Source organism: Botryllus schlosseri, chromosome 3, assembly GCF_051294905.1.
Source record: "Botryllus schlosseri isolate E-star chromosome 3, Bs_hap1, whole genome shotgun sequence".
NCBI classification, from domain to species: Eukaryota; Metazoa; Chordata; class Ascidiacea; order Stolidobranchia; family Styelidae; genus Botryllus; species Botryllus schlosseri.
Genome location: NC_137238.1, coordinates 18,369,727 through 18,386,124, shown reverse-complemented (window position 1 = coordinate 18,386,124; position 16,398 = coordinate 18,369,727). Strand labels below are relative to the sequence as shown.

General features: G+C 39.3%; 1 protein-coding gene across 6 annotated transcripts in view; it reads right to left on the bottom strand.

Moving 5' to 3' along the window:
* Positions 1-16,398, bottom strand: part of LOC145434979 (uncharacterized) — a 33,869-nt gene that overhangs the window by 3,124 nt on the left and 14,347 nt on the right. For 3 of the 6 annotated variants that reach the window (XM_080312210.1, XM_080312212.1, XM_080312214.1), the window contains exons 3-7: positions 14,661-14,678; positions 12,566-12,721; positions 7,538-9,400; positions 4,532-4,714; positions 3,409-3,529 (exon numbers count right to left, since the gene is read on the bottom strand). In XM_080312210.1, the coding sequence (XP_080168336.1) occupies positions 3,409-3,529; positions 4,532-4,714; positions 7,538-9,400; positions 12,566-12,721; positions 14,661-14,678 (2,341 nt within the window). The remainder of the gene's footprint in view (positions 1-3,408; positions 3,530-4,531; positions 4,715-7,537; positions 9,401-12,565; positions 12,722-14,660; positions 14,679-16,398) is intronic. The other 3 variants (XM_080312211.1, XM_080312213.1, XM_080312215.1) reach the window with 1 other exon arrangement.

Below are 16,398 nucleotides of genomic sequence, written 5' to 3'. Positions count from 1 at the left end.
GGTTACGTATTACGCGTTGATAAGAGTCGTATTTAATTGTTCGCGAGCGACTCGCTAATTTACGGCACTTCGGGACTCGTTGACAAGCTTATCATACGCGCAAGTTCGTTAACACGAGGCGATTGTATAATCGGCATTTACGCATGCACTTAACCCTCATGAATTGATGCTACATTAACCCTAATTATCAATTCCGTCAAATCATGACGTCATTCCTTTGTGACGTCATCGAACCCGCATACCTAAGGAAAATTAGCGTTCGGCGCCTATGCCACGAGTGCATAATGTGCATATGCCGCTGGACAAGGAAGGTGCAGATATAGCCTGTGTATAGCTTTCCAAGTCTTGCAACACCCCTCCATGCTCTCCCGGTAATGCTGAGCGCCAAACGGGAAAGTCATCGATACCAGTGTTACTAATCAGGTCTTTGGCCTTACCCAGCTGGGGATCGAACCCACGACGGGCACGACCTACCGATTAAGAAGCCGGACGCTTCACCATTACGCTATCTTGTAATTTTCACACCTTTTATTTTCTACCAGTACTTAAAGTAGTGTCTTGGATATTACTACTTCTTGTAAACGAGTATAAATTTACAGTGTTACTTCTACTTCAATTTGCACAGCCACACTGACCACTATGACAACCTCTGATTGGTTGTTTTGACACAATCCTATCAATTCAGTACATCAAATTGTGTCTTGTAAATTGTATCGCACCTTGTAAGTCTTGAGCAGATAAAAACAATGGAGCTACAGATTATGCTGAGTAATAAAGAGAGAGTATTTTGCTTTCTCGTTTATGGAGACACAATGGAACAATGGTCAGTTGTCCTCGTGACTTTTGACTGGATGCCAGATGCAGCACCCCAACCCCTATATCGGGGATTGGGAGCGGCACTAGCTTTGCTTACAAGAGGAAGGGTTCTTGTGAAATATTGATCCATAGTGGATGCAAAATACAAACTTGCATTACATATAACAATACCTTGACTAGAACTCGATTGACTCTAATCCATTAAACATCTGGATTCAAAAGCAAAACAGATTGGGAGCTTTGTTGAATGGATACAAAAGGAATACAATCATAACGATTAACAACACAACACAGCGAGAATTTCATGTTACAGATAGGATGATTATATCACTGTTACAGTGACATGCAATCTATTATTGAGATGTCATTTTTCGGAAGATTAGTCTACGGAGATTACAATAGGTAGGCCTATACAACTCAAAGACTTGAAACGGGGCTCTATGATGTGACAAGTAACTTGAACCAAGCAAGAGGTGTGTATGTGCAAAGTGCAGTAACTTGTGTAGTCCTATGACACACAATACCTGTATGATAATTAATGAAGAGATCTTGGATAAAACGAAAGATCCATAGATCAACATAATGCAGCAGATATTATGCCATACAATAGATTTGTACGTAATTATAATCTTAAAATTGTTAGATTCAAGTTTTTGCCAAACTGATTAATACAGGTTCCGTCCTCATTAGTATCAGAGCTTATGGATCGATAGTTAATTCCGGTTACGGTATTTGTGATTGATGATTGAACCAAGCAACAATGATCATGACACTGTTTCAGGTTATAGTTTTAGATCACTATTCACCACAATACCTTATACAAACTGATGTTCAGGCATTATGAGGATAAATGAGGGTCCCTATAGGCCAGCAATAGTGTGATTAGAGTTTAATTGTGCCAAACCAGATAAGGCCAGTCTTTTTAGTGACTACAAACGTGCAAAATAACACGCTATCACTGCAGTTTTTTCCATAAATGGAACCAAAAAAAAAAATTTTCAATGCTGCAATTTTGTCAACTAAAGAATGATTTCGAAAAATTTGGGTACCGTTACTAGGTCACAACATTTTCAAGGCCAAAAAGGATACCAATATCAGTGATTTCCGATAAATTGCACGTGTGCTGAACGTGTGCACAGAACTAAGTTGAGCAATTCGAAAAATTATGCAGAACTGATATTGGCATGGTATGTCAATAATACCTACAACAGTACAAAGCTTCAGTTGACGCTAGCACCACTAGATAAGCAAACCCACTTGAAAAGCACTTGTGTCGTCTTTTACTTACACAGGCTAAGGTTGTAGATTACGATAAGAGCACTTATGTCTGTTACCTGATGAAGAGGCTATGCGCTTATTATCATTCTGCTCTTACGAATTTGATGTCATTCAAGAATCTATGAGGAAAATTCTAAGTTTATTACTGCCAGGTTCTAATATAGTCTTACATCCACAAAATTAGGTTTAGACCTAGTTCGTAGTGCGCCTAGCTAGCTACATCAGGGTATGAAACACGAAGACCTAAAGCCCTAAGCATAACTTCTATAGGCCATTTAAAGTTAAATACCGCTCCCAAGTGGTTGTCTATGTATCTCAACGACGAAAAACCCCACTTTAAATATCAGAAATACCGGTAGTTGAATAACCGAGGTTGTAGGATGGAAAATCAAATTTTATGAGTTTGGCATTATAACTCATTCCACATGTAATTTGTCATGTCCATCACAATTAGGACTTCAGTCTCACAGACAAGATTAAATAGAAATTGGCAACTGCTTTACTCTCAAACGGTGTAACATTAGCCTAACTAAGCCAAAAATACTCAAAACCAAATGCCCTTAATTTGAAGAGGTGGTCAGAGTTTTCCAGTAGAAACAGGAGCAATGTAAAAGTAATAGAAGTAAAAAGATTAGACATATATTCATACTCAAATACAAGTTTCCAAAACATGTCCAATCTGGAAGCAGAAAATAATCAGTCTGAAAAGCTGGGAGCTCAAAAAAGTAGATTTGGTTGATGGGTCGGATAATTTAAGCAGTTCTTCAGATGTGACTGCCTTCAAAACGGCAAGATACATGTTTGCGACTAACGCGAAACGGATATAAAGACACCACAAATAGATAGTCTTTGAAAACAAATTCAGCTACAGTCAGAAAGAGGTTATTTCACGAGGTTCCACAAAGCATTGGAAGCAATGTTTCCTCGAAGCTGCGCACGTGCACAAATGCGCAGTGCTGACGTGGTCTCTGGCACACAAAAAATCCGAAGTGATGACCTTTTTTTTAGTCGTTACGCACTGTTGCCCAAGGGTCTGCGCAGTGAGTTGGTGAGTGTGCGCAGACTCGTCAAAAATTAGAGGGAACATTGATTGGAAGTATACTAAAATATAACCACTCAAGCAGTGCATGTAGACCAGATCTACTTGAATAGAGTACTTCAAAAATGTAGACGCACATTGTTACTGAACTGTGCAGTGTGCAATTATCATGAAGTATTTCACAATACCAGCATCCGCATGTGCAAGCTTTAATCCACAAATTTATTGCTAAATACACATCAAGGTCGACAAATAACACAAGCAAACACACGTACTTGCAAAACCCGGACTCTTTATTGCCGTTTTACCGGCAGGCCGATCTTCCTGGAGAAGAGACTTCTCCGAGACGTAGCTGTACGTGGTTTCCAAATCTTTCTCCGGAAACGATATGTTCGCCTGAAAATGACCAGCAAGGTCACGACAGAGTGCCGGCTGGGGTTGTTAATGATCAACCCAGGCGAAAAAATTCGTGGAATTCAACGAGCAATAAGTCTCATACAAACACAATGTGTTCAATGATACGATGTCACAAGAATTTCACTCGTAAAAGTGATGCACTGTTAATGGGTGACGCGTTCAGGCTATTTCCATTTCTACTGGATGGTGCTTAGCGAGGTTGTAATAACTCGAGTCATGACTCAACTCGAGTCAATTTGTGTATCGACTCGTCTTGCACTAGAGTCATTGTACATGAATCGAACGAAGCCATATGACTCGAGGCTAGGACGGCCAAGACAGACACTTCATTCTAACTTCAAAGAATAGTTAAGTCACCACATTATTGGCATCTTGTCAATCACTCCCGAACTCCCGATACTTGGAAAATAGGGTCAGAAACTGTTAGGACTGAGGGAAATTACGATATTATGAATGCGAGCCATTCTATATCACTCGAGCAGCTAGTTGAGAAAAATGGGTTGAACCGGATCGGACTCAAAAATGAACAGTGTACACAATGACTTGGACTCGAGTCACAACACCATGACTCGGACTCGACCATGTACTCACTGACTTGGACTCGGACTTGACTCGGTGGTGAATTTTAAAAGACCCGACTTGACTGGGGACAAAACTATAAAAGTGAAAGTGACTTGCGACTCGGACCTTTGTGACTTGGTTACAGCTCTGGTGTTTAGACAGACCTAATTTCCGCTATATAAATTTCCACGCATAAACTAGCAAGTTTTGCCCAATCGTTATTTAGTACCAATCGGGCACCCAACTTGAAATCGAATCACCCAGGTGCCTGGTTTAGCACTAGCTATAAATAAGTCACGTGAAACATAGTTGCTTCTACTCATTATTTAAGCTACCGTATGCATCTCTTAAAACAAAGTAGAATTATGTCAAGCAGCACTGCATTATTACAATACAACGACATCTGGCGAATATACATACACTCTTTTTCCGCTTGCTTTTCGTGAGACATGACTTTGGCAGGGTTACGTAGCCCCCGATTACAGTGATTTGATCCACCGTGACTTTTCGTTTTCCCGTCTTGGGCTGATCGCCACCCGATTCTGTTTCAGAGTTTGCTGAAGTCTTTGCGCCTGGGACTATGGTTCGGGTGCTATTCACATCCTGCGCGAAAAGAATATTCGTAAAATGTGTTATTTTTACATTCACTGTCAACAACATCATGGGTATAACCTGGATGCTGAACAGCCCACAATCTAATGATGACATGGAAACTGCAGAGTTATTCTGCTTGTGGTATTAATTAACAGTGATAAAAACTAACTTATAGCAGCATGTCAGAGGGCTGGATTTCACTCTGAATTAGAACCAGCGACCCTAAGACTTTATGCATACAGTGCATCATTGAAAGTGTACATTTAAAAAAAAAACTTTAATCAAGCCAAAATATAGTAGGCCCATAATAACCAATAACTAGGGCTGGGCACAATGATTCGAGTACTCGAATCTGAATCGAGTATTAATTTGGATGATTCGAGTCGAGTAGTAAAAGAGGATTTTTTCGAGTACTGCAATTATACGCTCCTTGCCCTGAAAGGTAATTTATCAACGAGAATGATAGTTTAGATACTAATTTTCGCTGTTGATGCCTTGAAACAGTGATTGGCTGCATCGTAGCACACGAAACATATAGTACAAAGTTACGAACGTTACTGGAAATAGCACATTTCCGAACTCATGATCATCCCACAACATTGTCACCTATAGCGCAATGAAATCGGCATGGTCGAAAAAATACCAAAGTATCTTTAATGTAATGGATAATAGGCATTATATCCTTTTTGGTCGCATAAACGGTACATATTTGAACTTCGACATATTATATGTTATGTTATGACGTCATAATGGGTGATACTCGATTACTCGACTCGACTCGAAGCATTTTACATGATTCAGAATCGAATCACTCAGTTACTCGATTTTGCCCAGCCCTACCAATAACTAGAGACAACCAACTGTCGCCTTTGCCATCTTATTAATAGTCTATTCATTACGACTTGCTAACCTGCTTCAAGGTAAGAAAAGTATAATCTGTACGGGTAAAAATTTCTCAGCATTAAATGGTTGCTACTGCTATTTTTCTGCTCAGCAATTTTAGGTTCAGATGTACAAACTAGCCCATCGAACAGGGGTTCGAAATTGAAATGTAATGTTACGAAAATAATAGTTAAGTCACTTTTTCCAAATTGTTAATCAGTGAGAAACTGAAATACTCCACAAATGTGAATCAATATCAGGCCTGGCACTGTATTGGAAGACATATTAAAACTCTTCATATCGGTACCAACACTAATCTCTACCATTGCACAGAAACCTTCATCTGTAAATAGTCTCAGGGACTCTAACTACCAATTCATTATGAAAGTACATAAAAAGTGAACTTAAAGTTATACATGGAAGGTACACAATCCACTTGTCTTTAATTCACAAGTTATAGCCAATTCATCTTGACACTGCAACTAACCCAGCATACGCTACAACAATTACCTCCAACACTGCACGTACAGCATACATCCATGCTCAAATGATAATAATTAACTAATGACACGGCGCAATGATTTTAAATAGATATTGATTGGATGGACGAATACCGAAACATGGTAAACACGATCTACAGAGCAAATAAAAAATACATGGGGCACAAGTCTAGTTTTCTACACTGACATTTATTGGTCCTGCTTGGACATGTTTAAGCACTTAAACAGTGTACTGGCATGCAATTTTCGTACATAGCAGTATATCGTATTGATCTGTGGTCAGATATGGTATGATACAACAGTATTTTAGTGAGTATGATAATCTTCCTTGAACTAGCGGAGATCTACAAATTGACATTCTCTAGTTTGTCTTGTGTATTACGTTATGGATGGCACTTGAATTGTTGACTGAGAGGCTCAAACCCTACTCCAGAGCGAATCATTCTGGCACTCGATTAGCTCCGGACCAGAGAGATGACATCAATTTGACATCACACATGATATTCTCTGCGTTGGAGCTACAGCTTTCTGCCTACACAAGTGATATCACAGCGTTGGAAAAGTGGCTTTGGCATTGTAAACTAGGGTTGAGTGCAATGGTTCGAATACTTGAATCCTGACTGAATCATCGTGCCCATCCTCAACCGTCACAAAGCACAATGGAATAGGTACGGTCGAAAAAATAATAAATTGCCTTCAATGTGATGTTTAGGGTGATTTTCCAAGGCCTAACACTGTCGACGGCCCATTGTCTTGCCATTGTGATACATATAAAAGGTCAAATGAAACGAATAGGTTATGTTGGTGTTATGCGCTCAGCGTACCGCAATATCCTAACTGAAGGAAGACTGCGTGGGCATTGGTTTTTATAACAAGAAGCGCATGATCTAAAATTCTATTGCCAGAATGAAGCAACACGGCGAGTCACCAGCAGTGTACCTGTGTACGCACAACTTTAGTGTTGCCAGCCAGCAACTGCTGCTGTTGAGCTTCCTTCTCCATTCTTAGCTAGCCACTTGGTAAGGACAGACACTTTCTACCCGAGAATGTAAGAAAGTATCTTTCGTTGTACTACAACAAATTTTAATTATTTCTACCACAATGCGTAATGCAACTACTGGATTTCTTCATTGGTCCAGATTTCGTTGAAAAAACGTTTTTTCATTTTTTCATCAGTTTTCAATTGAACAAGTTTTTTCAGGCCACACTACTTTGTAAGGACGGACATTTCCAACCAGAAATGAAGATAAGTAATACAATACTAACAGCATGTATGAAAACGCATAATTTACATACACGAGGGCAACATTTTGTGAAAATTGAGTTTTTTAAGGTAAAAAAATGTCAAGATTTTGATTTTTCAAGTCAAAATCTTGCGTCTTTTAGGTAAAAAAAATGGCCTCAATACTTAACATGACAGCTAATACTCATAGGCGTAAGGAAAGCTCACCTGCGAATTTCCAGACGCGGCAGTTTCAGTCGGGGGTTGCGCCGAGGACCGGCTGAACTGTCGCGGGTTGATGGTGAAGCTTTTTCCTCGGCCTGCCGAAGTTTTCCTGGTCCCGAACGCAAACCGGGCGGCCGCCGGCTCCGTTTTCGCCGGGGCTGAAACGGGAGCCGGAGTTTTTTCCGATTTAGCTACGGCAGTTTCAGACTGCGATTGTTCGTTCCGCTTTACCGGGGGAGCCACGACGTTGACGGACCCGCCAAATTTGGGCCGGGCGTTACTGGCGGCATTGTCGTTTTTCTGTTGTCCTGCCTGGTCTTGCTTCAAGGCTGGCACCGGGTTGGACACTTTATTTTCATGCGTCCTTGGAGGAATGACGGGTGGTTGTGATGGAGATTCACTAACAACCGGGACACTTGGGGCTGAACCACCCGGGCCGAATCTTCGAACAGGAATAGGTGGTGGCGTCTTGGATTTCGTTTCACTATTCGTCACCGTTTCGGGTTTTACTTCATGTTTTTGATCATTTTCAACAAAATCCTTCCCTGTGGCGACATTGTTACGAGTGCTCGGTGTAATCTTGAACGTTTTCGAGCTCTGCATGATACGGTTGGCGGCTTTTGCCGCTGGAGATTTCAAAGAGGCTTCATCAAAAGACTCGCGAACCTCTCGCTTGAAAGAGTTCTCGTCTTTGCTGTCAGATTTCGTCGATTTCGAGAGATTGTTATTCTTGACATGATGGTCAAGCTTTGTGGATTTCGAGAGATTGAGATTCTTAATTTGACTATCTTGCTCTGTCGATAGAGAGAAATTAGAATTTTCGTTTCGACCGTCGCGATTTGTGAATGATTGCGATTGTGTTTGTGAGAGAACAACATTATCAGCCTGATCATCACGCTTTGTCGATCGCAAGATATCTAAACTCTCCTTTTCATCGTCGTGCTCAGAGACATCTTTTGAGACATCTACACTCTCCTTTTGTTCATCGCGTTTCACTAATTGCGTCACCCTCTGATTAGTTTCGTCAGATTTCGTCTCTAAGTCTACCGGCGGCTGTATCACAGTGGGTTCAGGCGGCACGTCTTTACTCACAGTTTTACCCGCCCGGGTTGCCTTAACGGCCCACTTCGGTTCTGTCTTGGCCGCAAACGTCGGCCTGAGCGGCCTGTACTGCGTCCCTAACGCGGGGTCGAAACGTTTGGACGGCAACGGGGGCTTGCCAGCGCGAAAACGCGATTCTGGCTTCTCCACGTTGTTTTGCGTTCCGCTAGAATGCAAGGTTTCTCCGTTTTTCAAATTAGTCCTAGGCACCGTCTGCGTCAAAGGCACGGGCCGTATGACTAGGACTTCTTTCTCCGGGGTCGGTTTGGCCGGTTCCCTAGCGCTAGCGTGTAGATTCGACATGTCGTCCGCAAATTCAGGCGGGCACGATATAACGTCTGATTTTTTCGTAGTGTCAGAATGCGATACCTTTACATTAGTCGGAGCTGTGACCTTTCTAATTGGTTTTTTGACAGGATGATACCGTTCGGCGTTATCTGCGATAATTTGACGCGAAAACGGTTTCGCCGACGACATTAAAAGCGGCGATAACATATCGGACTGCATCGCGGACTGCTCAAAGTCTTGACGTTCCGATACTAAGTTATTATCTGTCTCAGACGATATTTCAGTGTCAGGTTGTGGCTTGGTATCTTTGGCCGGTTTTTGATAGGCTGAAAACGGAACGGAAGGCTTTTCTGTCTCAACGTATGCTTCGCCGGTTTGAAATCTGCCCATTAACCGGTGGACTATTCCCGCTGTTGGGTATTCCTTGACCTCGTCGCCGTTTGGAACAGATTTGGAATCGGTGCTCGGCTGTGTCCCCTGTAAACGAAATATAACTGTTAGGATTTCAAGACAAAGAAAACTTTCTAATTCCATGATTTTATAAATAATTGACTTAGTCAACGTAAATACTATTTTATTCAAATCCAAATTTTTCTACTGCAATAACTTCGCTTCTAGTGGTTGGAATTTAGCCAAATTTGGTGTGCATCTGAGAGCCTAACAATTTTATGGGTTCGGCAGAAAAATTTCGAAATTTTGTTTTTTTGGTTTTTAATGATAAATTCAAAACTTTATATACTGCACGAATCTCGCTTCTACTGGTTGGAATGGAGCCAAAGTTGGTGTGCAGCGTTTTGTTAACCTACCTAACAATTTTATCAAGTAGCCAGTGAAATCTGAAGGTGAAGTTTTTTTTGAACAGCCCTAATGTATATACGTATAGCCTTGTAAGGCTTCTAAGTCTTTCACCACCCCTCCATGCTATCCCCGTAATGCTGAGCGCAAAGCATGGATAGCCTACCAGTTTTACTACTCAGGTCTTCGTCTGACCCGGCCGGGGATTGAACCCACGACCTACCACTCAAGAGCCGGCCGTTCCCCCACTATGCTATCTGGTCAGTGTATTACTTGCTGAATTGCTTTTCAGATCTACATTTAGTCCTGACATGGCTTTGGAAACCGTTTCGGTGACCACCTCGTCCACCTCTGATTTTTGCTTATCGTCATTAAATGGCCTTTACGCATGTATTTGTCTATAATATTCAAAATTACTTAATCAGACTGTTACTTCTAAACTTCATCCCACTTCCAAACAAAGACTTTGTCATATCGGGTCACCCATCGTGGATGTACGATAATTTGTATTGATGGTTGATGAAAGAAATTCTCTGCACCACAGCACTAGTGATTACAGTGTTAGCTTTCAATCAGGGATACACAAGTTCAATTTCAAGGTCGAGTCAGATAGAAACCTTTGAAGCTTATAACTGGAATTTAGCGAGAATAGAACCACAACGAGTTTTGACCGTCATGGAGCATGCAGATGACTAAACGGTTTCACCGCTAATAATAACCATATGGATATCGGTATCCTTTGTGAACAACAGCGTTGATGTACGTCATAATATCTATAATTTCGCACCAGATAACTACCCTAGTATTAGAACAGAGCCCTCAAAGATTTGATTTGACTTCTCCAAACCACATATATCGAGTATAACTTATTGGATGTGACATTATTCAGGCTATGAAACCACTAGAAGACTATGCCCATTGCCCATGATATCATAAATAGGACTATGTCCAAATGCAGTGTCAAGTGGGCTTTGATCCCGTGTTCTTGAAGGAATATGTTTCAAAATATCCCGAGAAAACTACTGAATAGATCTCTCGCGTCTCAATAGTTCTTCGCAATGTTGAATCCTTAAAATATGTATCAGGAAAAGATTTATAATGTGGTTCGAACTAGAGGACATCGTAGAAGGTCTAAGCAGGATTTTTATGGACTACGAAATGATGGGATAGGTCCATTCAAAGCCAAATTTTTTAAATATAACTGTATTTCCAGATGATTGACCACGAAAAATGGTATATTTAGGCAAAATGATGTGACCGTGAATAAACAGACTTCGAGGTCAAGCTGTCTAACAATCATTTAATATTTATGATAATACCATTAAAAAAATTCAATATTATAAACTACCGGTAATATTAATATTATACACTGTCCTAAAATGATATTCATGGAATGGCACCTAACAACTTTATCAACTTCAATTCTGAATTCTAATACAGGGTATTGTTATAATGTGTAAGCACTAAAGCCGCTCACTTAGTTTTCCATGATACGCTTATAGCGGAACAATACAAAACTTCTAGAAATACCCATGGCTAATCAAACAAACAAAAACACAAAATCGTAATTCCTTTATGACGTCACTGAAAAGGGAGAATTTGGCCGTATTCAAGTCTATTCGGGCATAGAGATTGTCCCGTTTGGCAGTGAAGGCTTGGTATGACCTGACATTATAGTTATTGAAAACAAAAATAACTTTTTTCCTGATCCCGGGGATTCACTGATAAAAATGTTATTGTTGTCTAAAAAATGCGTCACAGAGATAATTGAAATTTATTATTTATTATAATTATAAAAAATTAAATTATTTCTTCAAATTCTACTGTAAACCCCGTGAAATTGTCGAGTTGTCAACGAAAACGATGCAAAACAAATTTGACGCAATTCCAACCGATAGAAGAGAAGTTATTTGAGTTTTTCAATAATTATTCTGGGTTTTCCTGCCTTCAATGCTATTTTTGCAAATTTATAACTTTCAACTGCAATAACCTTGCTTCTACCGTTTGGAATTGACTCAATTGAGCAAAAATTTGTTATGCATCGACATGGTTCTTTTAGGCAATTTAACAATTTATATAATCAGTGAATCCCCGGAATCCCGAAAAAAAAAGTTATTTGAACAACCCTACCTACCAACCAACCACGTCAAATGTGCCTTCGTATTGAATAAATCAAATCTTAATGCCGTAAAGCAGGGGTAAGCGTAGGCCTAGGCCCTACTGTTTGTTGTCATAAATAACATGAAAGAAAAGGCTCTTTTGCCAACAACATGTCTTCAGTGACAATTCATGAACTGGATTAGGCTTCATGCGAAAAGCATTGCCGACCAGTTGCAGGTGTTAGCGAAATTTCACCAGAAATATTACTGCTGCCATGCGTGGCGCCGTGGCGGATTACAGCAGAAAAATTTGTGGCATTCTCAACAAGGGACCTGTCCTGGATAAGGATGTCATGTTCTTTTGCATATTGACGGTTACATAACAAGGAAAGGGACATTTTTCACAAATTCTTTGATTCGTGGGGTACAGATTTTTTTTCATATAGCCAGTTTCAAAGCAAAATAGACCCTTGTCGAAAAGTGAAATTTTTCACAATTTCTTTGATTCATGAGCCATAGATTCATTTCCAGACCGGGCAGTGTCGTGCTCTCAATTGAAAAAATCATAGCAACAAAAACGCGGGTTGATCTATGCCGTAAGATGAACTGACATAAAGAGCCTCCATCTAACAAGTCCCCTTGATATGTGGGCTAATATGCGAAAATTACATCTGACTAAGGATGATACGTATTCGAAGTCATCGGCAATTTGTCCATGAGCGCGTCAGAGCAATATCGAATTTCTTACCGAGTCAGGTTTCTCGATTATGATGATATTATCCACAGCTATGGTAATCGTCGGCGTTGGACTGAGCAAAGATTCGCTCGACAACGAACGTACCGTCGGAAGGTTTGCAAATCTGGCTGGCTTCTTCTCGTGCGTAAGAAATATGTTGTCCGACACCTGAACAGACATAAGTTGAATTTAAATAAAAATTTCAAACTCAAAATTCGATTCCAGACAACATCGTGCAGTAAATTACTGGTCATCCATCGCAAGCATTCATACCACTACCAATTCCACTTCATAGGCTACCTACGCCGCACAGTAGGGTTGTTAAAAAGTAACCTTTCTTTCAGACATTCATGGCTATTAGCTAAAATTGGTAATTCGGCTGAAAAACGTTACACACCAAATTTGACTCAATTCAGAATAATAGCCTAGAAATGAAGCAAAGTTGAAAAATTTTGAATGCTTGAATTTACTGTAATAAGTAATACGGTAAATAAAATTTTCAAATTTTTCTGCGTGCCCCCATGGAATTGTCAAGTAGTTTATTAAAATGGTACAGAGCAAATTCGACTAAATTCCAACCGAGATTGTTTGCTGCGATATTGAAGTACCGTTCTCCGAAAAGCCTATTGAAGTTACTGGAGTTGAGAATCGTGGATTTGCAAAAGTAGTATTTACTGTGGTAATCCAAGAATTATTATTGAAATAAAATAAAATATCTTCTCTTCTAAGAGCTGGAATTGAATCAAATTTGATTTGTATAGTTTTTGTGGACGACTTACCAATTTTATGGGTCAGCCAGTAAAATTTGAAGAAAAAGTTTTTTTTTAATTTTTTCATGATAAATTCAAAATTTTCAAACTCTAATAGCTTCACTTCTACTTGTCGGAATGGAGCCAAATTTAGTGTGCAACATTTTTTTCGCCCAACCTAACAATGTAAGCTAATAGCCACAAAACTCGGAAACAAAAATATATTTTGAACGTACATACTGCACACGTGCACAGAGATGGTCAATAACAGAGTACTTCTATTTTTACAAAGCACTCAAGTAAGTGTTACCTACTTCCACTCCAGCTTGTTTACTTATTACAGCTTTTCACATTGTAAAGCAGAATGTCGTTTTGTGGTATGTCGGCCCCCTTGATAAGTGAAACTTGTGAAAGACTTGGAAATTGCTATTTCTACTTGGACTTCAGTAGAAATTCATGACATTACCTCTACTCAAGTACACCACATGTGTAGCATATATCTAACAGAATTGCATCTCATGTCATGATATGCTGACAACTCCACTGACATTATAAATTTATTTCAAGGGAACATATCCTAACAATTTCAAATCTCTTCATACAATATGATAAGTCAATATTGTACGATACCCAAACTTAAACAGAATCAAATTCAAATTCACCCGTTCTGTCAAGATGCATGCCGCATAGTGACGAGACAACTGACACGCTATCGATTAAAAGTGCTCAAATTTGCAGTGTGTTTCGAGAATCATGCGTAACACATAGGAGAGAATACACGGCACTGGATGGTTTTACCATCAAACAAAGTGTCAGAGAGTGAATAAAGCGAATAAAATCACGCCACGAAAATGACGCTGAATCATGCTGAAGTTGGGCTACGCAGTGCTTTAGTGGAACAGTGGAACAATAGTAATATTCATAAAGGCCGCAGCGAACAACAAATGTTTCGAGGATTGAACTTTATTTACAATCATACCGCCATACACGTCTAGTCAATTAACAGAGCACTTAGTTGACAGTTATGTCTTGCCAAACTAACTTAAATTATATAATGTCAGTCAATCATTTGAGATTATAGCAGTAACAACATTTCTTCATATTTCACTGATTACCATTTCAAGATTTTAAATGTATATCCTCGTCTAAAAGGGATGGCAAGCTTAAGTATGGAATGGGAGTTGATGGGATGGCCACATCGACAACTTGCTCAGTTCGTACTGACGCATAAGAGCTGACAAGGACATAACTCAAGAGAAAATTGGCATTCACCCAGAGAGCAGAGAGGATACAATAAATTAATAAACATGCCAAACAAAAATTAACAGTGCGCGTCGGCAATTACATCGTAATCTTACTAGTCTGTCCTTTCGTACCTAAAAATCAAGAGGTAATTCCGGTGATTTACGGATCCCGTACAATCGTAGCCCTTAATTACAGTAAGGCAATAAGGTGCTGCGAGAGATCGGTAATTGCCATCGGATATAATAAAATCAATATTTTGCTGAAAAATCGCATAAAATCAATGTAATCTTGATGTTTAATCAAAGGCAGCATTCAGAGGTTGCAATAATTGGCATGATTAAAACACACGCTTGTCTTTGACTATCCTGAATCCCTGGAGTTAAAAAATTGCATGTTGAATCAATATCAAGCTGATACTTGGGACAGGCAATTTCAGATAAAATAAAAATTTACATTTGTAAGATGTTCCCTACTTATGAAAAAGTTTTCCAACAAATCCAAGGACATAGGGAAAGACGTAGCTGTCCCAGACACTGTGACATTCAATTATCGTGCATTGTATTTCAGATTTGATGTATTGAGGGTAAATAGGCCTATGTCTAAAACACTTAGGTATCAGTGGCACATGTTGTTGTATCAACTTCATGCATCCGAGATCATTATTGATGCTCATATTGTAGGTGCTTTTATCTATTAGTAATCATTATATTGTGACCTGGTATTCAAATTTTAGCTCCATATCAATATTGTTCAGATAAAATTTATTGTAGATGATTGCTATGGTAATTAAGACCTAAACATAGCAATGCCCCACAGCAAAATTTAAAAGAACAGCAAAAGGAATCATAGATGTTACAGGTAGGTTGAATTTGCAAGCACTCATTAGGACACCAAGCAAATAATTTTGGGCTGACTTCAAGTACTTTACCACAATGTCATGATGTAATGCAAGTTGGAATGTGAATAACTGACAACCAGTGATAGCACAGTAAAGTGAATGAAGGCCCACATAGAAAGTTTATCACAGCTGCTAGATTAATGTATTTTTAGTTTGCTTGCACAGTAAACTGAGCATTACCATACCATTACATCATTCAACTCTACAGCATATTTAAATCGCTAGCACTTTAAACAAGTGTGATAGATAAGAAAATAACGACAATGATGCAATGATAAAATGAAGGTTTGTAATTCTACTATTACAACTTCCTTCACTGAGTTTGGAGACACAATTGCCATTATATACCAATCAGACATGGGGTGATTACTTCATGAATGTAATCGATTGCGATTACGATTACTTCCGAATGACGCGATTACGATTACGATTACGATTACAGCAAAATCAGGAAGTAGTCGATTACGATTACGATTACATTTGAAAAGTAATCACGATTACTCACGATTACATTTATTTTGTATCTTAGAAGTTATATTGGAAAACAATATATGGATTGCGCTGAAAAGGCCAAATGAGAAAACAAACTTCATTTAAAAAAGATGCGTCATTTTTCTTGTTGCGTCATAATGTACCCATTGCCAATTTTTATAGAGAACGATTTATCGCACCCAACGATTTGCATTCTTGCCATGTCCATGACTGCCGCACCCCAAATTTCCCAATAGGGCGGGGAGCGAGCTCGAAGGGGACTCAAAAGTATTTCGTAAATAATTTATAGTAGGCTTGCATTTAAAACAAATGGTTGTTTAAAACACATTGTTTACAACATGTTTAAAACAGTGTTTTAAACAAAGGTTTAAAAAAAACTAAATTGTGTTTTTTTAAGTTGTAAAATTATGCCATAATTGTGTAGATGCTTTCCACAATCTCCAACCGATTTAGCCGACGTA